Source organism: Urocitellus parryii, chromosome 5 (assembly GCF_045843805.1).
Source record: "Urocitellus parryii isolate mUroPar1 chromosome 5, mUroPar1.hap1, whole genome shotgun sequence".
Taxonomy (NCBI): Eukaryota; Metazoa; Chordata; class Mammalia; order Rodentia; family Sciuridae; genus Urocitellus; species Urocitellus parryii.
In genome coordinates, this window is record NC_135535.1 from 62,190,641 (window position 1) to 62,217,739 (window position 27,099).

Here is a 27,099-nt window from a genome sequence, read left to right on the forward strand (position 1 = left end):
GAGGACTTCCTCTGAGAGACATAGAGACTTCATATCCTCCCCCAAGGCCAAACGTGGACAGCCAGGTCACAGTCCCAAGATCTTTGAACCTCTTGGTCAGAACAATACCAAGGCTTTGGCACCCCCAGCATTCTGTTGCCCTTGAGCTAGAGCACCTTGACAGATGCAAAAACAGATCTTTTCTTCAAACCAAGTCAATGTGGCAAGAGATTGCTGGTGCCCAGAATTAGGAACCCACACTTCTTATTTGGTTATCCAACTCTAACTTGCCTCCAGAACCCAGGAATGCCAGTCCTCCTTCCCCCTCCTAAACAGTTATGAGATTCTAATCCCACCACCCCTTCCACTGACCTCTTTCTCCCTGTTTCCACCCTCCCTAACTCCCGAGTGTTCCTGTTCCCAAGTACACCCCCTTTCCCTCTGGCTGGGGTTGGCCTGAAGCTGGCTGCTTGGCATTCTGGGAAATCTGCCTGGCACCCTCCCTCTCCAGGCAGGTATGGACAGGTCCAGGCTGTAGCAGCTGCATCCTCCCCAGACACCTCAGCAGACTCCCAGACTCCAGCCTTGTGCTGCGGTCCCAGTTGCCTGACTTCTTCCCCGGCCCCTTGTTGGCCTTAGAATACAAACAAGTGTCCTGTGTGCCCCCTTCCAACTGACATTCTCCCCAACTCAATATCTGTCCTTCTTTCCATTCTCCCCTCACCTCACCATGCTCTTCGTAGAAGCTCTCTCTAAAACTTACACCCTCTCCCTCCCCAAGCCAATCCAGGTCATCTCTACAAAGTTGCATCTCAGTTCTGGATTTTCTGTCATCTTCCAGTTATGTTAATGATATCAGCTACAACCTTCTATTTCTACATCCTCAAGAGAATTGATTCTAGTCTCTTCCCCCAAAATTTCTTTAAAAGACCCAGGCATTCCGATCCCCAGGCAGGGATCAACTCAAATCTATCTTCAACCCCCAAATTCACCCAGCCCCCAGGCATTCTGCTCCTAAATTAGGAAAACAAACCGGTGGATCGCAGTGGCCCTCGCCTGGCCTGTAATCGCAGCCACGGGGGAGGCTAAGGTAGGAGTTCGCAAGTTCGAGGCCAGCCTCAGCATCTTAGCGAGGCCCTAAGCAACTCAAGGAGACCATATCTCAAAATTTAAAAAAATAAAAAAGGCTGGGGAAGTAACTTAGTGGTAGAGCGCCCCTGGGTTCAAGCCCTAGTTTTTTAAAAAAAAGAAAAGGAAAAGAAAGAAAAGAAAAACAAACTAGGACCCAAACATTCCCGAAGCACCTCCCTCCAACCCCCTCCCAGCTCATCATGTGGCCCCCAATCCGGGGCTCCATCCCTCCCCAGAGCACTCCAGCAGCCTGCCCGACATCAGCCCAGAACTAGACTTCCCGCCCTCAGACCCAGGCCTCTCAGTTTTCAGCCTCCTCCGTCACCTCACGGTCTTCGGGGCGTCTCGTTCCCCCAACCCCGGCTGCAGTGACACGGCGAAGCCCAGAGATCAGGGGCAGCCAGTAGAAGGTCGGGAGGAAGCGGGAGGGGCCAGGACGCCCCCTCGCGGAGCCCGGGGTGCCGGGTCCCCCCTCCTCCCGTCTTCACCTGCTGCGGGCCCCGCCCCCGCTCCGCCTCGGCCGGCCTCTGCTCCTCCCCCGACTCCTCCCCCCGTACCCCCAGCCCGGCCAGAACGGCCCCCGGGACAGAGCGACGCGGAACCCCGGGCGCCTGGGTCCCCAGCATGATCCTCGGTGAGTGGGCTCTGCGACTCCAGTCTCCAGGCTCCTGGGTCCCTCTCAGTGGGTCACCCCCCTCCACCTCCCGGCACCGCGGTGACTGCGGCCGCCAGTCAGCGACCGGCTCCCCCTCCCCCTTCATCTGGCTCCACATCTGGGGTCCCTTCCTCCCCTCGCTAAGCTGCCGCTTCTCCCGGTGGTCTAGGGAGCGGCAAGGGGGGAGGCAGAACGGAGTGAGACCCCCGCCCCATAATGAGAGCATTGCGTATTCATGAGGCTCATGAATATTATATGACAGTCTACGAGAGGCTGGGGGAGGGGGCTGGTCCTGGCCTGGTGGAGTTGGGGGAAAGGTTCGGACCCGTCCCCTTCAGCGCTTCCCCCCACCCTTTGCTTTGACACTCCGACATCCTTCTGGGCCCAGGATAAGAAGGAAAGGAGGAAGTGGGGGGCGGGGGGAGAAGATGGTGGGTGTAGCTTCGAGGTGAGTGTGGTGGGAGGTGGGAACCTGAGGGCTGAAGATAAGGGGGCTGGGGAGAAGAGGGGGTGGGAAACTGTCCATCCCAGGGCTCCTGCGGCTTAGATCCTGTCTCCGCAGCCATCCTGCCCCAACACGCCGGGACCTGCCCCTCTCTCTCCCTGCTCTGGCTGCCTGGGCCCTTCCTTCCCGTCTTCCTTCTTCCCCTCCACCCCTGCCTTGGGCCGGGGGGCACCAGGAGAGGGAGGGGTGATGGGGAAAGTAAGACTGGGGGAGGGGAACTCCCGCTGGGCTCTGACAGCCCGTCAGCCACAGCCACCCCATCCTCATGACCTACATCGGGAAGGGAGCCCCAGGGATGGGGGAGGAGAGGGCCTAGCTGTGCTCTGGACTCCGCATCAGCTCCAGCTCCAGGCCCCTGCCCTGGGCCCTGCCGCCACAGTAGTGCACAGACCTACTCTGACCTCTGCCCTCCACCCTGGCTAGGCCGGTTCCTGTGCCCTGTTTGTAGTGGCAGCCCCCCACCAAGCCCAGACACCTGTGGTCTCCCTCCCTGAACTGAGGACACCTGGATCTATGCTGATGCCCAGAGGGCTTGACTGGCTCCTACTCTCATCCTTCTCCGGAGACCCTCTGCTATTTTTCTGCTTGTCTTTTCTTCTTTCAATTGACCTCCCCTTACTCTATTGACTTCACTAGCAGAGGCCCATCCGCCTTCCTTCTCTCCTCCTCCTGTGTGGCCTGTCTCACCACTTCATGTCTCACTCCCCTCCACCTGGCACTCCAATCCTATCTATCAAGTGAATGAGAGAAGCAAGGCATGAATGACTTCTTCCCTGCCTCTTCCCCAAGAGTATTCTAGTAGGGGAAGATATTCCACAGCCCTCTTTGAATACCACCCCCATCCTCTAGGGGGACACCCCCAACACACTTTAGACTCAGACCCCCTTTGCACAGGCTGCACGGTCCTCCACCCTGTGCCATCTCTGCACTCTGCCTTCAAGCTGTAATTAACTCCTTCCTTGTGCCAAGGCTACCAAGGGGTGGGAAGCGTGCCAGGACCCTCAAACCTCAGTCTTTTTTTAAATTTTTATTTTATTTTTATTTATTTATTTATTGGTGCAGAGGATAGATCCAGAGCCTTATGTATGCATACATAGACACAAGTTCTACACCCCAGCCCCTGCCTTAGCCCTCTCTGAGGAAGGAGGTGGGTGGGGGAAGCTGCCAGGCTCAGGTCCCCCTCTCAGGACCCATACTAAGGTATTCAGCTCTAAATGCCTCATTTAGAATGAACCACTGAGTCCATGTGCTAGGTGGCCCTGGAGGGGCCCTAAGATGTCCCCGCCCAGCCTGCTCAAGATCTAGAGTTGGAGTCCCAGGTTTAAGGTGGTTCTGGGCTCAGCTTCCTAGTTCCAAGCCTTTCTGCATCATCCTTTCCAATGGAGTCCCTGGTGCAGTGAATGGCGGGACTTAAAGAGGAGGCCTCTTCCAGTCAGATTTCCCAGAGGTCTGCTTCCCCGCTCTTCCCTTCCCAATTTCCTCCTCCCTTTAAGCCCTGCTCCCGCCCACACCCACCCTGGGGTTATTAGGGATGATGTTTTGAGTAGTTGTTCATAATCATCCCCTTGTCTCTTTCATCTTTGACTTCAAAGCCTTTCCAGCTCTCAACCTGCCTCCTGCCAGGATGGGGCAGAAGGGGACAGATACATTGGACTTGGTCAAGAAGATAAGACCCAGGAGCTCAAGGATTTCCACCCACTCCCCACCCTGATTTAGGCATTTCTGGGGAAGGAAGAGAAGCCAAAAGGCCTAAAAGGAAACGGAGATGGAGATGGAGAGATGATATCTCAATTCCTCCCTTTGGCCACAGAATCTAATTCCCATTCTAACCCAGCGCTGACCCTGTGATTTTTGCCACCTTGAGCCCTAACCACTTGCAACCTTAACCCCAGTGCCTCTCTCTGAGCTTAGTCTCAGCTGGCCTACCCTTCAGACCAGCAGCACTACTCCCAGCCCTGCCCAGCACCTCTCCTAGCTCCTGTGCCTACTCAGGCTTTGCCACACCCTGAGCCAGCTCACAGCAGGCGCTCCCATTCTTTCCACCAGGGCCTGAGGCCGGGGCTCCACCTGAAAGCCAAGGAGCTAGGCCTCCCAACTTGGCCAGAACTTCTGGGGAAGAGAAGGAGGAAGAGACCAGGCCTGAGTGGGATGGAGGAGCCAGATGCAGCTTGGTGGTGGGTTAGTGTTGGCAGGGAATCCAGAGCAAGATCAAAGTGCCCGTGGCTAAGCAGGGTATGGAAATGGGCAGATGTCCACTATCTGAGGGGCTGTGAGCTGGGCCCTCTAAAATACACTGGGAACTGTCTTTAATAAAGCATGTGGCAATTCCCTATGGAGCTGGGTGGGGTTCCGTCTGCGGGAGGTAATTACTCTAATGAGCTGCTCTCTGGAGGAGCCTGCCCCAGCCAGGCCCCAGCTCCTCCCTGCCCTGCCTAACATGGGTGCTTCACTTGTACACACTCCAGTTTACTCTTCTTCTCTCCTCCAAACCTGCCTGAAGCCCTCGCCTAGCCCAATGACAAAAGCCCAAAGTTTTTACCTCAATTGCTGATCACCTGGCCCTTCCTATAGTCTTGTCTTTTTCCCTTTCCTTCCCCCAGAAAAAGTGTAGTACTTAAAAGCCCTGCCTCTGGAGCCAGGAGTGTTCAAATCCCCTAATAGCTGTGTGACCTTGGTCAGATAACTCCCTCTCTGAGCCAGCTGTCATCATCTATAAGATGAGAATTCATTTATTCAGCAAACATTTATTGAGCTCTCATTGTGACACGCCAGCACTTGACATGGATTTGTTCAATCCTCTCATCAGCTCTGTGAGGCAGGTACTGTTCTCGTTTCACAGATGAGAAATGAGACTGAGAGAGCCAGAGAAACCAGCTAGCCACCCAGCTAGTGCACAGGGATCATGCACTGGAAGACCATGCATGTAAAGTGCCCGGCATATAGTAAGCCCTCAAAAAGTGGCACCTATTGTTATTCTCAGAAAATGGGGAGGAGGGAGCCAGGTGTGGTGAGGCACACCTGTAATCTCAGTGACTTGGGAGGCTGAGGCAGTAGGATTGCAGGTTCAAAGCCTGCCTCAGCAACTTTAGCAAGGCCCTAAGCAATTTAGCAAGACCCTGTCTCAAAATATTTTGAAAAACAGGCTGGGGATGTGGCCCAGTGCTAAAGCACCTCTGGGTTCAATGCCTAGTACAAGAAAAAGGAGGGGGAGGGAAGAGCCTGAGGCTTGAGCTACATGAAACCAAGAAGTCTGTTTCTGCCCACCGAACCCATAAGCTGCCATCTGCCCCTCTCCACACCTCAGATTTCAGAGTGGGGCAGAGGACACAGGAATCTGGAAAGGAGAAAATGAATCTCCAGTTGCCCACCCTAGTCCTTCCCTTACTCCACTCTTATTTCACCCCTCTCTCACATTCCCCCCACCCCAAGGTTCACACCAGTGGAAAAGATGAGCTACTGGCCACAGGGAACTGAGTGGCTGTACCTGTTTTGTTTTGTTTTGTTTTATCCCCCTCTGGAGTTGAAATGAGGACTCCAACCCCAGGAAATGCATGGAACTTGCTCTTCCCATCCTATCCTTCAACCAGATGGAAGCCTGTGCTCACATCTCTGCTTCAGAGTTAAATTAGAGCCCCTTGGGAGTGATGTAGCAGAGAAAGAACTTGCTATAGAGCGCGACAGATCTCGATTTGAATCTCAGCCCTGGTACTTACAGGCTGTGTGACATCAGCCAAGTTTTTTAACTACTCTCAGTCCTGGTTTCCTCACATGTCAAGTGGAAAAACATATTATCAGCTCCTTCATAGAATCCTTGCCACCTCATAGCCCCGGTCACCTCCGAGATTAAAAGTGATAATACTCAGAATTCATTGCCTGGCACATAGTGGCTCCTCGATTTTTTTTTTTTCCCCTGTGGCTTTTTCTGGAACTCAGCTCTATCCTCTAAGATGGGTGTGAGGAGTGGGAGGTTAGAGGGTGGAGAGCCACTCTGCAGTCCCTGGTGCTCCAGCAGGTCAAGTGCCAGCCCCAAACCAGCTGCTGGGGTGGGGGCGGGATGCTGGGGACTCTGGGAGCACTCAGGTTTCTGTCACCATTCCTGAGGCTCATTAAGGCTGCCCTGGCCTTGGGTGTCAGGCAGAGAGGCGGGTGGGGCCTAGGGGGAGAGGCCATGAGGGGACAGATCGGGAAGGGGAGATGGCCAAGCTGTTAGTCTCTCTGTTGACTCTCTTCTCTTTATCTTTCTCCCGCTCTCCGTCCTCCACCTTTTGGTCCTCCCACCCTAACCTCCAGCTCTGCGCCTGCTTCTCAGCAGTGTCTGTTCTCTATCTCATGTCACTCTCTTCCATCTCCATGGTTCTCGACCCTCTTCTCTCGCTGTGTCTCTGTCCTCTTCCTCAGTTACTTATTCCTGCTCTGCCATGCTACCATTTTCTCTCACTTGCTGTCTGTCTTTGCCCACCCCATCCCAACCCTGAAGGTGTCAGAGGAGGAAATGGACACAAGACATACAGACCCCCAGCAGCTTAAGGGCCAAAGCCAAGCATCCTAGTCTCTCCTCCAGGCCCTAGAATTTGTGAGCCCAAACTCCCAGCAGCCTTGAGCCTTCCCTGCCTGAGGCACCCTGGTCACCCAGTCCTGGCACTGGGTAGAAGAGAGAGACCCCCTCCAGACCTTTCTGGACCAGCTCCCTGCCCCCAGCTGTGCCTGAGCTCTCCCCACCCCCTCTCTCTCGCCTCAGATTCCCCTAATCCCTGCTCCCCCGCCCTCCCCTCTGCCCCACTTTTCCAGGACTCTGATTGGCTGATTCTACTGACTGGGCTGGGGGAGGGGGATGGCAAGGGAGGGGGCAGAGGGCAGAACCAAGGGAAGGGGACATTGTCAGGCCCAGGCCCCTGGGGGGCCAGGGCCAGGCCACTGCCTGGGGGCAGCGGGCACCAGAAACTGAAGGTATGAAAGAGGGAAGTCTCTATGGAGGGAATGGGAGAGGATCCTGGGGATCCCCTGCCCTAGGAAGGTCAAGGGAGGACGGGGCAAAGCAAGCAGGGCTTTGTTCCTGGGAACCCCTGTTGCTGGCAGGGGGTGGCTGGAGTAGTGGAGGGCAGCCACAGCTCCGCAGCTGGGGGACTGTGGGGTCGCAGAAGGCAGCTGGGCCAGAGGAAACTCAGAGGGTCCTGGGTGCCCCTGCGCTCAGGGCTCCCTTTGGAAGCTGGTAGAGTTCCTCCTCTGACTTAGTGGGGAGAAGAAGGTTTCAGGGGAGGGCAGTTGGAGAGCAGGCCTGCACTTTCATTTCCCCTTGGGGTCAGAGGCCGGGTGGTGGCTGTTCCTGCAGAGCTGGAGCGGAGCACTCCTGGTGAGACAAAGGGTCTGGGAGGACTGAGGAGGGTTGGAGAGGGGCCTCAGAGGGTGGCCCAGGCCATCCACTTCCCAGAGCTTTTGCCACCCACTGGCTACCTGCCCCCAGAGAGGTCAGCAGTTAATTAAGGGTCATGCTTGGAACAAAATCATAACTCCAGGGAACCTGAAAGATTCTGCAGCCCCTCCCCCAGATCTTGGCTTCATGGTCCCCTTGGGCAGTGAGTGGCATGAATCACCCAGTTGACTCCGTCCTTCCTGGGATGATAACAAACCTTTGACTATCCAGGGAGAAGGCAGTGAATGCCAGGGAAGAAAGGAGCGGCCAGGGACTTGGGGCTCAGAGTCCCTGTGGGTCCAGCAGGCAGCCTGCAAAGAAGGTCTAGGCTTTCCTGGGTCTGTAAAGTACCCACAGGTCTTGGGGGAGGGAGGATAGAGAAGGGGGAAGCGAAAACCACCCAGAAGGGAAGGCCCACAGTGGAGGACCTGCTCCAGTGCTCCGGAGCCAGCAGGGGAAGTGTGTCTACACTGCTCACACGTGCACGCACTGGGGGTCACACTTCTGAGTGAGGGGGGGAGCAGCTAGGGAGTGGGACTGCCAGGCTTGGGCCGGGTTCCCAAGCTTCAATCTTCCTACCCTACAGAATGTTTTCTCTGCCCTCCAGGCAGCCTGAGCCGGGCAGGGCCCCTCCCTCTGCTGCGGCAGCCCCCCATCATGCAGCCTCCACTGGACCTCAAACAGATACTGCCCTTCCCTCTGGAGCCGGCTCCCACCCTGGGCCTCTTCAACTACAGCACTGTGAGTAGCAGCCGCCACCTTCCCCACCCTCCTTCCCCAGCCCTGCCCTCTGCTTCTCCTGTGTTTAATTCTTTCTCTCTTCTTATAACTTAATCTTCCTCACTTCTAGTCAATTACAAGTATTGTCAGCTCTCTGGTACAGTATTAACCACAATAATAATAGTTAATATTTACTGAGATCTTGCTATCGACCAACACATGGAGTGTTTTGTTTGAATGATCTTAGTCCTCCGTGTTTGGCAGACCATCCAGGGAAGTAATGAGACCCAAGTTGGGGTAGTGACAGTGAGGAGGTGGCAGGGTGTACATGCTGGATCCAGAAGGAGGGGATAAGCAGGAAGACAAGCATGCCTGCTTAAGTTCTAGCTCTCTAGAGCCTCTAGCTCGGTAGATAGGATCAGTAGGTAGGGCTTGGACGGTTGGTGAAGTTGTCTGCTTACTACAACATGAAATAGGGAGCCACTGTCCATTCTTGAGCAGGAGAATGACTTGCTAAGAGCAGCCATGGAGGAAGGTGACTGGGCCAGTCGGAAGTGGGGCTGGAAGGGAGCAAAGACTGGAGGAGGGTGGCCCGTCAGGAGGGTGCCCCAGCAATGTGGGCCTGGAGGGAAGTCAGTCTGGGCCAGAGGCAGCAGCAGGGTGAGGAAGAGGAAGGGGGAAGGGTGAGGTGTTTCCAAGGACATACTGACAGGCCTGGTGACCAACTGGTGTTCAGGGGTGGGGGAGAAGAGAAAGGATGAATCAAGGATGACTCCAAGGTCCAGGCCTATGTGACTGGGAGGAAGAAGTTACAGGACACAGGCAGGGTTGGAGGAGGAAGCTGTCTGGGTGGAGAGTGCTGAACTCTTTGGGACATGCTGAGAGAGATCCCAGAGAACACTGAACCAAAAAGGTCCAAGAGTTGGGCGTAGTACTGCGTGCCTATAATCTCAGCAACTCCGGAGGCTGAGGCAGGAGGATTACAAGTGTGAACTGCAGCCTCTGCAATAGTCAACTGCCGCAGTCAACTAGAACTTGAGACCTGGAAAGAGGGCTGAAGCTAAAGGTTGGGGGGAATCAGCCTTACTCAACCCAGATCATTCACCCTGAAAGCACACTTGACCACAAACACATACTGGATGGAGGATGCAGGATTTCTATATCTAACTCCTTTTCATCTTCACAACCACCCAACAAGGTAGACATTAATATTCCTGTTTCACAAATGGGACAACAAAAATTGAGGTTCTGCAGAGTTTAGTAATTTTTTTTTCCTGTATTGGAGATTGAACCCAGGGCGCTTAACCACTGAGCCATATCCCCAGCCCGTTTTTTTTTTTTTTTTTTTTTTTGAGTCTGGGTCTTGCTAAGTTTCTGAGGCTGGCTTTGAACTTGGGATCCTCCTGCCTCAGCTTCCCAAATTGCTGGGATTACAGGCATACACCACATCCAGCCAGGGTTCAGTAATTTATATAAGTTGACACAATATGTGTCCAAGATATAATTTGAATCCATAACATCTAACTCCAAATAGAATTATCATTATTCCATAGCCACTCTCCAAAAACTCCAAAAAACCCCAACCCAACATTCACATTGCATTTTAATGTCTACAAGTGCTTTTCATATCTTTTTTTTAGTATAATTTATTTATTTATTTTTTATTAGTTGCTCATGACAATACAACAATCTTGACATATCAAACATTTGATTGCTTTTCATATCTTAACCTTTAACCTTTATAGCACCCTTTGGGGCAGCTGTTGTTATTATTCTTATTTTACAAGAGAAAATTGAGCATTGACTATAAGCAGTTCTATGTACAATGCAGACAGGAGAGGTAAATATGAGACAGTCCTCTCTTAAAGGACCTTATATTCAGAAGAAAAAAGATATGTACACAGTAGAACAGAGAGAAGATTATGAATATTGTAACAGAAACACTAACAAAAATTCAATTTAACCAAAGAAAAAAAATTTTTGAGCATATATCGTGTGCTGGGCACTGTGCCTGGTGTCAGGGATGCAGGACTCAGTCCTCCCCCTTAGGGACCTCACAGTTTAGTAGGAATAATAACAAGTTAACAGTTACCCTGTGGTGTTGAGGAGCTGTGTCAGAGGCTTTTAGCTTGCATGGGAGTCCAAGGCAGTGTCAAACAAGACTTGCTGGATATGGAAGTACCTAAGGGACCAACCAAAGTTAAGCAGGAAGAGGCTTAACCTAGAAGGAGTAGGTAACATGACTTAGGTTTGTTTTGTTTTGTTGTGTTTTGGTACCAGTGATTGAAAACAGGGACACTCAACCCCTGAGCTACATCCCCAGCCCTATTTGAATTTTATTTAGAGACAGGGTCTCACTGAGTTGCTTAGTGCCTCCATTTTGCTGAGGCTGGCTTTGAACTCTCGATCCTCCTTCCTCAGCCTCCCAAGCCACTGGGATTAAAGGCATGCACCACTGTGCCCAGCCCATAATTTAGGTTTTGAAGAATTAGTAGTAGGATTTAAAAAGTGGCCTTAGACAATGTTCCAGATTGAAGCAAATCACATGAACAAGGACTGGAAAAGAACCCTTAAGAAAATGCCATTTGTTGGGTATAACTGGATCAGAAGGTGTGGGGGATACTTCCCCCTATCTGAATACCTGATGTTCATTTACCCTCATGTCTCAGCAGCCCGTTATTGTCTCCATTTTTAAAAGTTATTTGCTTTTTTATGTTGTTTTGAGACCAGGGTCTCACTGATCTGCCCAGGATGGTTTTGAATTCAAGATCCTTCTGCCTCAGACTCCCACGTAGTTGGGATTATAGGAGTGTCATGTCCCTATTTTATTGGTAAGAAAATATGGACTCAGAGAGGTTAAGTGACTTGTCTAAGGTTGCAAAGCTATCTAATTCTGGGCCTGGGGTTGTGCCTCAGAGGTAGAGTGCTTGCCTAGCATGCATGAGGCATTGGGTTCAATCCTCACCATCCTATAAAAATAAAATAAGGGACTGTGTCCATCCACAACTACAAAATAAATGTTAAAAAAAAAAAAAGAGTTCTCTGTTTAAAAATAAATAAATAAATAGCCCAGGTTTCTGAGTTCCACAGGGTTCCTCTCTCTACTGCTTCTAGTGGAGCTGTTTAAAACCACGGATGCCTGGTGTGGGGCTGCACACCTGTCATCCCAGCAACTCTGGAGACTGAGGCAGGTTCAAGGCCAGCCTGAGCAACTTAATGAGACTTTCAGCAACTTACTGAGACCCTGTCTCAAAATTAAGAGATAAAAAGGGCTGGGGACCCCAGGTTCAATCCCTAGTACCAAAAACAAAAAAGAAAAAGAAAAAGAAAAAAAGAAGAAGTCATGGGATCCGGAAGTGTAGCTCAATGGACACCACTTGCCTAGGATGCATGAGGCCCTGGATTCAATTCCCATCACCACTATTTATTAATAAATAAATAGGTAAATAGATAGATAGGTAGATAGAGAATTAAGGGCATGAGCAAAAATACACTTGAGAGTGCAGCAGGGTGTTGAACATCATCATCTTTGGCACATGACTATCAGGATGTGAATTGATGTTCCACTGTACTGGCTGTGTGCCCTTAGACCAGACATTTAACCATCTTGAAACTCAATTTTATCATCTATAGAATGGGATAGTAATAGTACTAATTCACAAAGTTATAACACAGTAAGTGTTCAATCAGTATCAGCTGCTATGATTATTATGTTATTGCTATTATTTGATTTAAGGGAAGAGCAGAAAGAGAAAGGAAGGATAGTCAGGGACTCAGCCTTGAAGAATAAGCAGAATTCGGCAATGGGAACCTGAGGAGGCTCAGTAAAGGAAACAGAGGAGCCACTGGAGGGGGTGGGAGAGGAAATATGTTCCTGTAGAGTTGGAAAAGCCAAGGGAGAGAGTGTGTCAGGCTGCATCAATAGTGTCAAATTCTGCAGGGGAATGAGGACTGCAGAAAAGCTGCAGACAGGCCTTTGGAAGTACTGTGCAGCAGTTAAGTACATGGCTTTGGAGTCAAGCTGCCCAGGTTTAAATTCAAATCCCAGTTCAGCCACTTACTAGCTTATGACCTTGGGCAAATTATTTAACCTTTCTAAACCTCAGTTCCTTCGTCTATAAAATGAAGATAATAATAGTACTTACTTCAGATAGTGGTTGTGATGATTAAATTAGATAATCCATGCAAAGAGTTCAGTACAGAGCAGCCACATTCCAAGGGCTCAATCAACATTAGGTGCTGCTGGAGGTGATATTATTGCTCATGGCACCTCTGTTGGTCTGTGGACTGGTACCTCCAGCTCTCTTTCCTACTGGACAGTTTCTACCCATCAGACCCCTCCCTGCATTGCTGTTTCCCCTTTCTCCTTCCACTTACTCCACTGCTTCCCTCTGCCCTTGGACGTCCCTCACTGTCTCCCAAAGGCAACCCCTCACTGGATCCAGATCCCTGGTTCCGTCATGTCTTTGCCTTAGGGAATGTGTGAGGGGATGAGACCCCGAGATGAGATAGTAGGATCTCAAGCCCTGTCCACAGAGAACGAGGTGTCCTGGGGAGTGGGCTGCTTTACCTTCCTGCCGCTCACGCCCCAGTACTGTCCCCACTCGACCGCCAGGGGGCAGTAAGTGCACGAAGCGTGGTTTAAGCTTAGAGTACCTGGTGCGCTGGCCGGAGTCGGGCGAGGGGAGGGGGTGAGAAGAGGTTAGGGATGTGTTCCCTAGTCTGAGGTCGCTTCTGTCCAGAGAGGCAGCCCCCGCCCAGCTCCATCATTGGAAGGAATCTCTGAGAGCAGTGCCTGACACCTGGGTACCTGGGCTCGATTTCCCACCCCTGCGGGGGAAGAGGCTTGTAAAAGGTGCAGCACAGGGACTGTGTGCAGAGGGAACTGGGAATGGGTCGTCTGCGGACTCGAAAGAAATGCTGTCAGCAGAGGAGCGAGGATCAGGGCGGAAGGGGTGAAAGAAAGGACAAATGTCCGAGCTAGACAGAGTCGACCATAGGATTGGTGGGAACATTGGACCCAAAAAGGAACACCAGTGGAGGCCCCTTAGGTCATCTGTTCCTTGCCTACGCCGCTGGGCCAAGTGGCCCCTAGCCCGGAGAGGGTCTTTCCGGGAAGCAGCGGCGGCACTTGGACATCCCCTCTAGTCTTTTCGGTCTAGCCCCCTCCACTCCTCTCCAGTTCCCTGTCCCCGCCCCGGCCCTCGGACCGCCCTCGGCCCCGCCTCTGGGGCGGGCTCCAGAGCCGGCCGGCGCCGCCTCCCAGACTCCCGACCCGCCCGGCCTCACAGCCCCGAGCCGCCCGGGCAACCAGCGCCGCGTCCCCGGCCTGCCCGGCCGGCCAGGCTCGGCCCCCCGCCCGGGTCCGCCACCCGGGCCATGGAGCCGCGGCCCCCAGGGTCCCGCAGGGTAAGCCACCCGGCCCCTCCTCTCTCTCGGGCTCCGCGCTGCCGCAGCGCCCCCCCACCCCATCCCCGCCCGCCCCTGCGGGGCTGGCCACCTCTCCCTGCGCCCGGTCCGCGGGTTGTCCGGCCCATCCCCCACACCGGCGCGGCCCTAACCAGCCTCAGGATCTCGGCTGGTGCCCCCAGACGATGCCACCATACCGGATACCCTAACCTCTGGTCCCCAGGTCCTTGGAGTCCCTCAGATCTTCAGACTTCCCGGCAGGTCCTACACCTACCCTCAAATTACCTCACTTTTCAGCTCCCTCTTCACCAGCCCTGGCCCAGTGCCCCTTCCCCACCAGCTTCCACCTGCTCTTTTTATCTTCCCCATGTCAATCCTTCCTGTTCCTCAGGTTTTCCCACCCTTGAGATTCCACTCCCTTTCCCTTGTGGTTTGTCACCTCATTTTGAGGGGTGGGGAAGTGGGGTGGTCAAACAAGGGGCAGCAGGTTCCAACACATAAAGGGGAATGGAAGGAAATATAATCAGAGCTTCCCCATCATGATCTGGTTTCCTCCCTTCTATCCCCATTGCCCTTCCTGATTCATTTTGCCCCAGCTTCAGAAAGCTGTTCCCCTTCACATCTGCTGTTGGAGGGCACATGGGCGGGGACTGTTTGGTGGACTTGTCCAGACAGCATGTAGGCCAACATCCCATAGAAGAGGCTGTGGAGTGAGATGGGCTCTGGGAGATGCTGGCCTCCACTTCTCCCCAGGGATCCTTCATCTAGGTCACCAGGGCCTCCTGACCTTGGCCCAGAGCAGTACTTCAGTGGCTCACATTCCACCTGCACCAGGATTGGGCCCACGAGTCCTCACCTTCAACTTGGTGTCTCCTCTGTTCATGGAAGAAAAGGTGGGAAAGGCCTGCCTGACTCCAGTGCTACCCTCCATGCCCCCAGTTGGTGTTTCTGGACTTTAACCTGTAGAAAGAAAAGTCTGTGCAAGAGTCACTTTCTCACCCTTGAAGAGGGACCCAGGTGGGGCCAGGATTCTTAGGGGAGGAGGTTTGGATGATCAGTCCACATCTCATCCTCAGGGTCCTGGGTCCTTATCCTCACATGGGAACAGGCTGGGGCAATAGGGTGGGGCAGAGACAGAACCAGGAGACTCTGCCCTCCCCTCTGCATCCCATTCCTCTCTCCCTACTGTTTTCATTCTACTTATGTTTCCTGGGCCAGATTGGGTTTCTGTCTGGGCTGAATTCCCATTCCCCACCCAGCATGCGAGGAAGCCCAGGGTTTAGGAGAACCCTGGGGCAGAGTTGGGGGGGGTCTCTGGATAGGAATGACTTAGACCTGGAGATTGGGAGCTGAGAGCAGCAGTCTGTCTCCCCTTTGTGATTAAAGCCTGTCTCCAACTTGGTCTGTCTTTCTTTCTGCCAAACACATCATATATTTACACAGATAAACACACAGCTGAAGATTACACAACCTGACCATTCGTGGTGTCAGCAAAGCCCCCAACACAGAACTGTTGATACATAAAAGATGTACACACAGTACATGACACTCATTCACACTCCACCCATGAACAGATTGATCACAGCCTGCCTCGCGCGTGCACGCACACACACGCGCGCACACACACACACATCCATTCCTCCCCTGTTTGACTTTTCCTTGAACATAACTGGGGCTTCCAGAAAGGTGATGGGAGATGATAAAAAGACAGCATTGAGAGGGGCTGCTTCCAGCCCAGGGTCAGTCAAGAGGTTGATGCTTGTCAGACACTTATCTGAATCCAGTCCTGATGCTTGCATCCCCCATTGCCAAAATGAGGCAGAGTAGGTGAGGCTGCCACCCATTTCACAAGGGATGCTGAAAGCCCCTTTCCTGATATTAACCCCAACCAGCCGGTGAGACTCCTGCAGGGTAGGCAAGGAAGTCCAGACATCTGGGCTTCCAGACTTGCCCCTGCTTCATGATCCCTCTCTCACAGTGTCTCATTGGGAACCCTAAAACCTGGGCACCAGCAGATTCAACCAAGGAACTAAGGATCCCCAATTCCCCAGCAATTGTGTCTTACTTACTTCCACCTGGAAGATAAGGTTTCACCCCTCATTTGGTCTGTTCTTTTTTTTAAAAAATATTTATTTATTTATTAGTTATTGGCGGACACAACATCTTTGTATGTGGTGCTGGAGGATCGAACCCGGGCCGCACGCATGCCAGGCTAGTGCGCTACTGCTTGAGCCACATCCCCAGCCCCTGGTCTGTTCTTATGAGAGGTCTTAGCCATCACCCAATCTTCCACAGCCTCAACTGCATTCCAGTCAGTCTCCCTGGCCGCCTGTGGGCCAAGGGGAAGAGGGCTGTTCAGGAAGACAGTTTTCATGCCTCTAGGCCCTGGCTTTATCCCCTGATAGTAAAAGGCCTCAGAGGAACTCTCATCCTCTTCCCTCCTCATGTGAACTCTTGGCAGGAGACTGCAAAGACATCTGCTGACCCAGGGTGGAGGCAGAGATGGCCCTAATCCTGCCCAGCCCACAGCCCTGTCTCAGAAGCCCTGTGATCAGGGAGAGAAGGTTCAGAAGATCACTGGGCTGCCTTAGGCTTGTCCAGTTGTCCAGTCCCCCTCTTATTCCCCATTATTTGCTAGAGCCACCTATTCCCTTCTGATTTATTTATTTGTTTGTTTATTTTTTGTACCAAGGATTGAACCCCCAGGGGTGCTTAACCACTGAGACCACCCCCTGACCCTTTTTTAAAAATATATATTTTATTTTGAGATAGGGTCTTGCTAAGTTGCTGAGGCTGGCTTTGAACTTGCAATTTCTCCTGCCTCAGCCTCCCAAGCCACTGGGATACAGGTGTATGCCATCATGCCTGGTTCTTCTGGTTCTTTTACTTTCTCTAGAAGGTGCTGCCTTTAAAAGGTCCAGAGAGCCAGGCACAGTGGCACACACCTGTAATCGTGGCAGGTCCAGAGGCTGAGGCATGAGGATCATGAGTTCAAAGCCAGCATCAGCAACTTAGCAAGGCCCTAAGCAATGCAGCAAGACCCTGTTTTTAAATTCAAAAAAAAAAAAATGATAAAAGGTAAAAGGGCTGGAGGTGTGACTCAGTGACTAAATACCCCTGGGTTCAATCCCGATACCAAAAAATTTTTTAAAAGTCCAGAGAAAAAGTGTTAAGGGCAAACTGGGTCCCAGAAATGGGAAGAGAGGAATACCTGTCTCCTGGAACCAGAGGCTGGGCTGGACAGAAAGTCTTACACCAGAAGGGGACCAAAATGGTTCAAAAGCTTCAGTGGAAGGCCCAAAGGTCTAGGGTTCCTTGGGACCTCATGTCAGCAGGCCTCTGGCAGATTCGCTAGCTGTAGGAGACAGGTCAAGATGACAGAGTTGGACCTTCATGGTTTGATGAACCAAGGCAAGAATCCAGGATCAAGTTCCAGCTCAGATATTAACTCATGATGTGACCTTGGGCAAACCACTTCTACTTTTTTGTGAAATAGAAGCATTGGTCCAATGCCTCGATCAGGTCCCTTCCAGTGCTATGAAGATTGGGCTAGAGGAATCAGGGAACTGAGCTTAGAGTCTGAAAAAGCTCTGGGACCTTGGTTTAACCTAGCCGCTGCCAGTTGGGGGAGGATGGACTTATGCTGGGTTCCTGGCTCACCCTAGCCTGCCTCCACAGATGGACCCTGTGCAGAAGGCTGTGCTCTCCCACACTTTTGGGGGACCCTTGCTCAAGACCAAGCGGCCCGTCATTTCCTGTAATGTCTGTCAAATCCGCTTCAATTCTCAGGTAAGAAGCCCAGCTGCTTGTCCCACCCATGGTGGGGGAGGGGGCAGCCAGGGGACCTTGAGGGAGGGTAGAGACTGGGAAATCTGGGTGAGGGGCAAAGATTAAGGGGATATTAAGGGAAGAACAGGGAGTGGGGACACTGTGGGAGAGGTGAGAGCTACTAGGAGGCACTTCAGGGGAATAAGAGGTCACTTTGTATTTTGATATGAAATAGACCCATCCCAGGGCTGGGGATGTGGCTCAAGCGGTAGCGCGCTCGCCTGGCATGCGTGCGGCCCGGGTTCGATCCTCAGCACCACATACAAACAAAGATGTTGTGTCCGCCGAGAACTAAAAAAAAAAAGAAAAGAAATAGACCCATCCTCTGAGGCTGACCCCTTCCTCCCTCAGGGACTGAGGTATTAGAACACAAGTATCTGGATGGGAGTGTGGCCTTTGGCCCCCTGGTTCTCGGGTGCAGGGCTGAGTTAGGTCATTGGTTCCCCTGCAGAGCCCGTGTCCTTTTTGGCCTCTGCTAGGCTCCTCCCTGGGCCCACTCACTTCCCTCTAATCCCTTGGTTTCCTCTTCTCTCCACCCCATTTCTACCCTTTTCCCTCCAAATCACACACCAAGTCTGGCCCCTACACCCCTCCCATGGGACTTTCCCCATGGAGAAAAGCCACCCCAAACCCAAGTGTCCAGCCATCCAGATCTCCTCCCTCTGAGACTCACTGGGACTCCTTTTTGGGTCTAGAGGGAACTTCATGGTGTACATGTGCTGAGAGCTTTTGGAGAAAAACAGCAGGGCCTCATTCTGCTGAGTAGAGAAATAAAAGCATGTTCTATTTCTCTACCCAGTACACAAACATACACACGCACAAACCCCATGCCATGGGCCTTGCACACCACCGCCCTCCCCCTGGACTGCCAGTGTTCCTTCCTGCCTCTCTACACCTTTTATTTCTACCCCCGTCTAAGTGACCTTGGGCCTCCAGGATTGTACATTCTTAGCAGGGGTACAAATGGGAGCGGAGAGTAGGGGCAGGCGGTGGGTAGGTGGAGCCAAGATCAACCCAGCATTAGGTCTCTATTTAGCTTGGTCCCCAGGCATCCTTTCTACCAACCCTTTCTCTGCTCACTGGTGAAGGGAACAAGATTGGAGGGGTGGGGAGCCAATAGCAAATAGCTCTTCCCTCTCTTTGCCCTCCCTTTCCCTCCCCCATCCAGTGGCTCTGTTTTGACAGCTGTCTCTACTGCTGTCTTCTGTCTCCAGAGCTGGGCTTAAGGCCAGGGTCCTCTAGGGTGTCCGTAGAGGAGTCATGGAAAATGAGACCTAGGGGGAGTCATCAGGATAGAACCCAGGCATCAGAGCTCCTGCGACACCCAGTCTGAGGGTAAAACAATCAAGGGCAAAATCCTGGGGGCACAGGATGCAGGACATAGGCCTAGGGTCTAAAGGATGCCAACTGACTACATTTTAGGTCCCTTCCAGTGTAGAATTCTCCCACAGGTTTGTGGTCCTCTCCCCTCTATCCCAGGATTAGGTGGAGGGCCTCAGTCAGCAGTCAGGCTCTGGGTGTGGTAGTGGGGTACAGTTCTGGGCTAAGTGGGGATCCAGATTCCCAGAAACTCACACTTTAGGTATTTGCCCAAGGTTCATGAACCAGCAGACTGATCAGCATGGGGCTGTACATCTCAGCATGCAGGGAGATTCATTGCAGCACGCTGAGGCCACCTTAGGAGCAGAGGAGCCCTGTGGGGAGATCAGACGATGAAAAGTGGTGATCTCAGATTCCATTTTTTTCTTCCATCCCTAAAGAGTCAGGCTGAGGCACACTACAAGGGTAACCGCCACGCCCGAAGAGTCAAAGGCATCGAGGCTGCCAAGACCCGAGGCAGAGAGCCTGGCATCCGGGAACCTGGAGACCCAGCTCCACCAGGAAGCACCCCCCCAAATGGGGAAGGCATAGCCCCTCGCCCAGGTGTGTCTGAATCCCCCACATCCTTCAACTAATCTGTCTTCTCTGTTCTCTCCCCATTTCCAGAACTTTCCTCTGCTTCTCTCTCCCTCCCTCCCTCCCTCCCCACCCCCACTCCCACTCAAGGTGGGTCCTGGAGCCAAGCACAGTGATGTAAAATTTCCATCCTGTCACCCCCACCCCCTGCCCCAGCTCCTCTCAACAGAGTCCCCACTGTGTGTCCTCTCTGCTCAGTGACTCAGAGAGGGGCTAGGGTGAGGCCACCTGGCAAACCTCCCCAAGAAAAAGGGAACCATCCAATCCAGAGAGAGGCCCCTTCGTGCTGGGCGAGGGAATTGGGATGTCTGAGTGCCTGCCCTGCCGGGACTCTCCTCAGAGAAGACTAAACCCGAGAAACCAAGGAACTCCCTAGATGATCTCCGGTAGACCTTTGAACTTTTCTGGGCCAGTTTTCTTTTCTGGCGAATAAGAGTGAGACTTTTAAGATCTTTGATGTCATTTCTAGGTTTACAAAAACCAGCTCCGAAGTTCTTTTTCCCTCATGGCCAGTGGCCATCCTCAACCATACTTCAAAAGACTGGGAAGAGGGAATATAGAGACAGGAAGATATGAGCCACCCCATCCTAAGATTACCACATCCAGTGACAATCATGGCCAGCTCCAGAGAGACGTAACATCCCCCTTGTCCCCATTTCCTCCTATCCTGGCCTGCCCTTCCTGCCTTACTCTAAGAAGAATGAGAAACAAGCCTGTGCACCATCCACGCCCCCACTCTCACCACACACACACAGGGAACCACCCTCGGGCGTCCACAGATAGAAGGGCGGGCCTGAGTCCTAACTGTGCTCTGCCTGCTTCCTAGCCTGATCACGTTGGTTCAGTTTAACATCTCTGTAAAATGCGGGACGTTGGTGGTAGTAGTGGTGGTAGGAGATAACATTTCTTTTCTTTTTTGTGTGTGGTACTGGGAATGGAGCCCTTTTTTGCTTTTTATTTTAAGATAGGTTCTTGCTAAGATCCTGTGTGCCTCACTAAGTTGCAGAGGCTGGCCTTGAACTTTTGATCCTCCTGCGTAAGCCTTCTGAGTTGCTGGGATTACAGGCCGGCACCACCATATCTGACTAGTTAACATTTCTTGCACAGCACTGTTCTAGGTACCTGACACATATTACTTCATGTAGTCCTATACTTTCTGAGGATACAGAGCAAGATAACTATGCCTGTCCTGCTTTCATAAACCATGAAGTCCTATCCAGAATGGGAGTGGATGTGCTGTCTGGATTGGGATGAAGGTGGAGGATGTCAGAAATGAGTAAGAGAAATAAGCGGAAGAATCATAGGATGGACAAACAAATGGACATCTGTAGGGTTCAGGAGTTCCCTTCCCAACAGCTCCCTACCCCCACTGCAGTCCTCCTCTTGACCCGGAAACTGGATCGTCTGTTGGAGCGAGAATGGGAGCGCTAGAGTTTCCCCTGTACAGAGGCCAGAACACAGTGCTGAGGCCTGGGGCCTGTGCATCTTTAATTGAGCCATGAATTATAGAGCAGCCTGCATCCCTGTTTCTTCCCTCTCTGGTTCTGCTCTTTCTGTTTCCCTTTGCCATGCCTGCATCCTTCTCTCCTGGCCCTCCCTCATCCTGGTTCTGCCCCTTCCAACAGCTAGCAGGCCACTGGGGGATGAATCCTTATTCTATGCCTCACCCTCTGGCTGGGCAGAATTCCAGCTTTACCCTCAAGGTAGGCTGGTGGGGCCAGACCCCCCTAACCATTCCTAGCTCATGGAGAACAAGCCAGGCACTGGAGTCTCACACCCAGCCTGTGGCAACTGAACCACATCTGGCTCCGACCCATGCATGACAACATGCATGTTGTCACAGGGTGGGGACTCCTGGGCCCTTGCCCTCCAGGAAATGGGGTTAGGTATCCACATGAAGAATGTTCTCCAGGAACTATCTGGGTGACCCATGTTTTACCCCAACAGTTTCCACGGAAAATGGACTGGGTCCAGCCCCGGGATCCCCAGAGAAACAGCCTGGCTCCCCATCCCCCCCAAGTGTTCCAGAAACTGGCCGGGGTGTAATCAAAGGTGAAGGGGGGGCTTCAGCCTCAGCTCCCCTGCCTGGGGGCAGCAAGGAAGAGGAGGAGAAAGCCAAACGGCTGCTCTACTGTGCTCTGTGCAAGGTGGCTGTGAACTCCCTGTCCCAGCTTGAGGCACATAACAAAGGTATGGACTGTCCCCAATCACATTCTCCAGTCCTCTGCCCGTCCTGCCTCCTAGATCCTGAGTCCCTGGCTTCCAATGTCCCTGGAGCCTTCAAGACCTAGGAGGCTGTCTCCCTCCCCAGCCATCTCCCTCTGTCCTTAGCCCCCTGTTGCCTCAGCTCCCCCTCCACCTTACTTTTTTCACATGTGATTCTCCTCTGTCCCACCTTGGGTTTAGGAAGAACCCAAGGGGCTCAGAAAAACCCCACACTTGTATATCCCTCCCAATATTGTCATTGGGAATGTGGGTATTTAAGGTCTAGTAGGTCTGGAAATTGTTCCTCTACCCCTTACCTCCTGCCCTCTGCGGGATCCAGGTACTAAGCACAAGACAATTCTGGAGGCCCGAAGTGGGCTGGGGCCCATCAAAGCTTACCCTAGGCTGGGGCCTCCCACCCCCGGGGAACCAGAGGCTCCTGCCCAAGACCGAACCTTCCACTGTGAGATCTGCAATGTCAAGGTCAATTCGGAGGTCCAACTGAAACAGGTGAGTCTGAGGCCCTCCCCAGGAATTCTGGGAAGCTCCACCCGCTGAGGGGTCAGGAGTACCAAGAGCTTGCGTGAGGCCCCTTCTTCGGGCTCCTACCCCTGTGCTAAAAAAGGGAATGGGCCCAGAAACTGGGCTATCGGCGAGGTGGCCCTGCCCCGTGGCGGTTGCTTTCTTCTGGGGGCTCGCAACCCACCACCCAATCGCTTCCTCAGCACATCTCCAGCCGGCGGCACCGAGACGGCGTGGCCGGGAAGCCCAACCCACTACTGAGCCGTCACAAGAAACCGAGGGGCGCCGGGGAGCTGGCGGTGAGGCCAGGGCGCTGGGGAACTCGGCCGAGGAGTGATCCCTGCGGGTTGGAAAGAGGGACGCGGGCGGGGCCCCGGGAGAGGTGGGGTTTACGGACCGCCGCCTGACCTCCCTGCACTCTCTGGCTTCAGGGCACGCTGACTTTCTCTAAGGAGCTGCCCAAATCCCTAGCCGGAGGCCTGCTCCCGAGCCCCCTGGCGGTGGCTGCGGTGATGGCAGCGGCAGCAGGCTCCCCGCTGTCTCTGCGTCCAGCTCCGGCTGCACCTCTTCTGCAGGGACCGCCGATCACCCACCCCCTGCTCCACCCGGCCCCGGGACCCATCCGAACTGCGCACGGACCCATCCTCTTCTCCCCCTACTGACCTCAACCCCTGTCCCCTCCCATTCAACCCCCCACCTCCAGCCGGGACCCAGGCCTCCGGGCTCCCAGCCCGCCTCTCCCGGCGCTCCCTGAATGATCTCTCCTTCCCCCCCACCCCGAGGTACGGGGTTCCAGGAAAGGGGAGGGTAGTGGGGGAGGGGGGCTTCAGAAGGGGGGGAACACCCCAGATCTCAGGGAACCCCGCCCCCTGCCCTTCCCTCTCCCCTAGAAAAGGGGGGGCCGTCTCACCCCGAGCCCCCTTGGAGACACCCCCCCTCCCAAAAGCCATGTCCATCCAGCCCTTCCCCCCCAAACCTAGCACAAAACGGGGTTCACAAGCCATGGTCGGGGCCCGAGGGGCAGAAATGGATTTCTTGGCAATAAGCGGACTCTGGGACTCCGGCCCCCTACCCCAAACTGAAGCGCTTCCGTGAACATGCCCGTCCTCCGCAGGGGGAGGGGGGCAAGCGGGATCCTGGGTCCCTCATAAGCACTTTGGTTTTACCGCCGGCAACCTCACTGTGCCCGCCCCGCACCATGCCCCAGCCCCAGGGCTAGCCGGGCCCAACGCAAGGGGCAGCACTTGGTGGCATCTCTGGCACTTGGGTGGGACCAAGGAGATGCCTCCCTAGACCCTTCCCTAGCCTTCTTCCTCCCCAGTCCGGGTTCCATTCTTTTCACCAGCACCCATCGCCCAAGGGGTACCGAGGGGGGCAAGGGGTGTCCAGTCCAAGCCCACCCCCGCCTCGCCTTCCGCAAAACTGTGAGCAAAAAGCAATAGAAGCCTCGCCCCCGCCCCCTCCCCCTCCGCAGGATTTGCCGAGTCTGTAGCCTCCCCCATCCCAGCTCCAAGACCTCACGGCTGTCCCCTCCACTGCACAACTCGGGCGGGGGCGTGACACCCCCACCCCTCTGTGGTTTCTGTATTGTCAGCCCTTCCAGCCTCCAACCCGGGAGGGAGATGGCCACAACAGGCCTTCCCTCCCCATCAACTCCTTCTGCTTGACAATGTAGCAACCCTGGCCCCCCATCCTGGCCCTCCTCTTTTCCCTCTCCCTGACAATAAAGTCTGGATTCGTTCTGCCCTCCGCCCTCAAGACTCAGCCTCTGTCTTTGCCCAATGACTTGAGAGCACTTTGATCGGGAGATGTATCTGTAGGGTGAAGGAGACCGACACGCCGAAAGGGGGCCAGGAAGAGGAGGGGGATAGGAAAACGGAGTTGGGAGGAGGCAAGGTAGGAGACTTGTGCAAAGCTAGCGCAGTCTAGCTTTGCATCCCACCCCGCTGGTGTAAACTTGGTCCAGAGGAATCTTTCTTTAGTCCAGGTTTGGGATTGCAGCTCGGCTGTTTAGAATTTGCCACAAGTCCACTAGGCGGCGCCAGCGACAGGGAAAAGGAGTGTTGCCTAGGCTAAGCCGCTCCTTTGATATGCTTTGCGATTCCAGGGAAATGGATTTAGACCTAGTCTCAAACAAAGGAAAGAATCCAGGCTTTTGTGAATCTGGTGGGAAACCCATGCCAGCAAGACAGGGCACGGAAAGAAGTGGGGAAGGGGCCTAGAGATCTGAGCTCTAGCCTTTGCTTGGCTCCATCCAGTGACCTCAGGCCAGTCTTAGCCTCTCTGGATCTCAGTTTCCCCGTCTGCAAAGTGAACCCTCTTGAATCTTTTAAAGGTTCATTGAGAGCTCATGTATGTCAAGAGTATAACTCACCCCTGCTATGCGATCTGAAAGGGAGAATTTGGTCACCTCTCACAGTGGGGGAAAGGGTCTGCTCCTTAACCTCAGAATTCAGTTCCAGCACTTAGTCCCAAGAACAGAAGCTAACCCTGTGGACCTCTCTTGTAGCACTACTGGGTGGCAGAAAAGTCAAACCAAAAGGCCCAGAACAAAACCCAGCATCTTGGAGGGGCCCTCCTGACTTTGGTCATCTCTTCTCACTTCCCCTCCTCTACCCACTTCCTAGTCTTGCAAAGACAGGAGGAGGGAAGGTGGGATGATGACTGTTAAAGAGGAAGAAGAGGGGAATAGGGGCCCTGGGTTTGTGAAATTGGGGGTGGGAGTTCACTGTGGGTTCAGAAATGGAAACTGACAAGAAGTTGGTTTTTTTTGTTTGTTTGTTTATTTCTGTTTTGGTGGGGGGAGGGTTGTTTTTCAACTTAATCTTGTTCAAAAAAAAAAAAGGCAGAGAGTAGAAATCCAGAAGGATGAAAGTCCCAGAGAGGATCTAGAAGAAACAGGTTGGAGAAACTGGGATACTGGCACCCCTATAGGTACCTCAAACCTGCTGGTTTAAAACTGAATTAATCATTAAGACTATACTTTCATTTCCATAGTTCATTGCTAGAGACGTTTCTCTGAACAGGTAGAGCAAGAGCACCAGAAACCACAAGGAATAAGTACAGTGTTGTCACCTGAGCATGAAACACGGCTCTTAGTGTTGCTTTGCTGTAACTGCCATTTGCCATTAGGAGGGTAGGGTAAGAGGAAGAAGGTATCATCTGAGTAGTTTCTGGTTTATTTCTTTCTTTCTTTTTAGTTTATTTTCAGAGGACTTTCTTTTACTTAATAATTTATTTTATATATTTATATGCAGTGCTGAGAACCAAACCCAGTGCCTCACACATGCTAGGCAAGTGTGCACTACCACTGAGCCACAGCCCTAGTCCAGTTTCTGGTTTCTTGATATATTTTAGCTTTCTTCCTTCTGACTTTTTTACCAGTGTTAATTTTTCTGTAAACTTGTACTATGGTGTCTTTCTTCCTTTCTTTCTTTTTTTTTTTTTTTTCCTTTCTACACTGGGGACTGAACCCAGGTTGGGGCTCTATCACTGAGCCACATCCCCAGCCCTTTGAGATAGGGTCTTGCTACATTGCTTGGAGCCTTGCTAAATTTCCCAGGCTGGCTTCAAACTTATGATCCTCCTGTGTATCTAGGATTACAGGTTTGTGCCACTGTATACTGCAAACTGGGACTATTTTTCAGTTTATTATTATTTTTTAATTTTTCTGATTTTTTAAAAATATTTCTTCTTAGTTGTAGAGGGACACAATACCTTCATATTATTTATTTTCATGTGGTGCTGAAGATGGAACCCAGTGCCTCACACATGCTAGGCAAGCCCCTCGGTTTATCCATCCAAAGGCCACATCTTGTTGGTCCTGTGATGGCCACTTGTTTGGAAGTCTATTGGTCAGTGAAGGGATGTAAAGCCTTAGCCACTGGGTAGAAGTTCCTATGTGGGATCCAGGCAGGGTTTGATTAAAGATAGGGGAGCCAATATCTTTATTAAAGTTAGCTGGGCATGGGGCTGGGGTTGTGGCTCAGTGGTAGAGCACTTGCCTAGCATGTTTGAGGCACTGGGTTCAATCCCTGGCACCACATAAAAAAATAAATAAAATAAAGGTATTGTGTCCATCTGCAAATAAAAAATTTTAAAAAATAGCTGGGCATAATAGTGCATGTCTATAATCCCATCAACTCAGGAGGCTGAAGCAGGAGATCACAAGTTTAAAGCCATTCTCAGCAATTTAGTGAGGCCTTAAGCAACTCAGTGAGATCCTGTCTCTAATAAAATATAAAAAGGGCTGGGGATGTGGCTTAGTGGTAAAGGGCCCTTGTGTTAAATTCCCAGTACTGAAATAAAGAAAGAAAGAAAAATAAAATACAAGAACAAATCTGGGGCTGGGGATGTGGCTCAAGGGGTAGCGTGCTCGCCTGGCATGCGTGCGGCCCGGGTTCGATCCTCAGCACCACATACCAACAAAGATGTTGTGTCCGCCGAGAACTAAAAAATAAATATTAAAAATTCTCTCTATCTCTCTCTCTCCTCTCTCACTCTCTCTTTAAAAAAAAAAAGAATAAATCTGATTGTAGATGGCAGAAAAAAAATCGAGATTTGAAAAAAGCAGTGTCTAGATCTTTGAGTCAGCCAGAAATGATGAGTGGAAAAGTAGATGGGTTAGTCCAGATAAGGTAGTGAGAGTAAAAAACAAAACTGAATTCATTATTTACTTCTTTCATTAAGCCTGTTCCTCATCCCATATCCTCTATCCTTTTTTTTGGTGAGGGGATGCTGGGATTGGAAACTGGAGCTTCACACATAGCATGCTAAGCA

The 27,099-nt window shown here is 52.4% G+C and overlaps 1 protein-coding gene and 1 pseudogene across 2 annotated transcripts; both read left to right on the plus strand.

The window, feature by feature from the left end:
- The first annotated feature begins 7,139 nt into the window (after nucleotides 1–7,139).
- Znf385a (zinc finger protein 385A) lies at nucleotides 7,140–24,055 on the plus strand. 2 transcript variants are annotated; one of them, XM_026398776.2, is made up of 8 exons: nucleotides 7,140–7,217; nucleotides 8,288–8,421; nucleotides 17,488–17,598; nucleotides 19,398–19,560; nucleotides 21,541–21,783; nucleotides 22,139–22,308; nucleotides 22,524–22,619; nucleotides 22,752–24,055. In XM_026398776.2, exons 2-8 carry the CDS (start codon nucleotides 8,338–8,340, stop codon nucleotides 22,980–22,982), a joined length of 1,098 nt encoding a protein of 365 aa, XP_026254561.1. In that variant the 5' UTR covers nucleotides 7,140–7,217; nucleotides 8,288–8,337; the 3' UTR covers nucleotides 22,983–24,055. The 2 variants fall into 2 exon arrangements, with proteins under 2 accessions (XP_026254561.1, XP_026254562.1); XM_026398777.2 differs by having other exon boundaries at nucleotides 7,148–7,217; nucleotides 8,267–8,421.
- A 1,238-nt stretch (nucleotides 24,056–25,293) lies between these two features.
- On the plus strand, nucleotides 25,294–25,491 carry LOC113189836 (small nucleolar RNA U3; annotated as a pseudogene).
- Nucleotides 25,492–27,099: the final 1,608 nt, after the last annotated feature.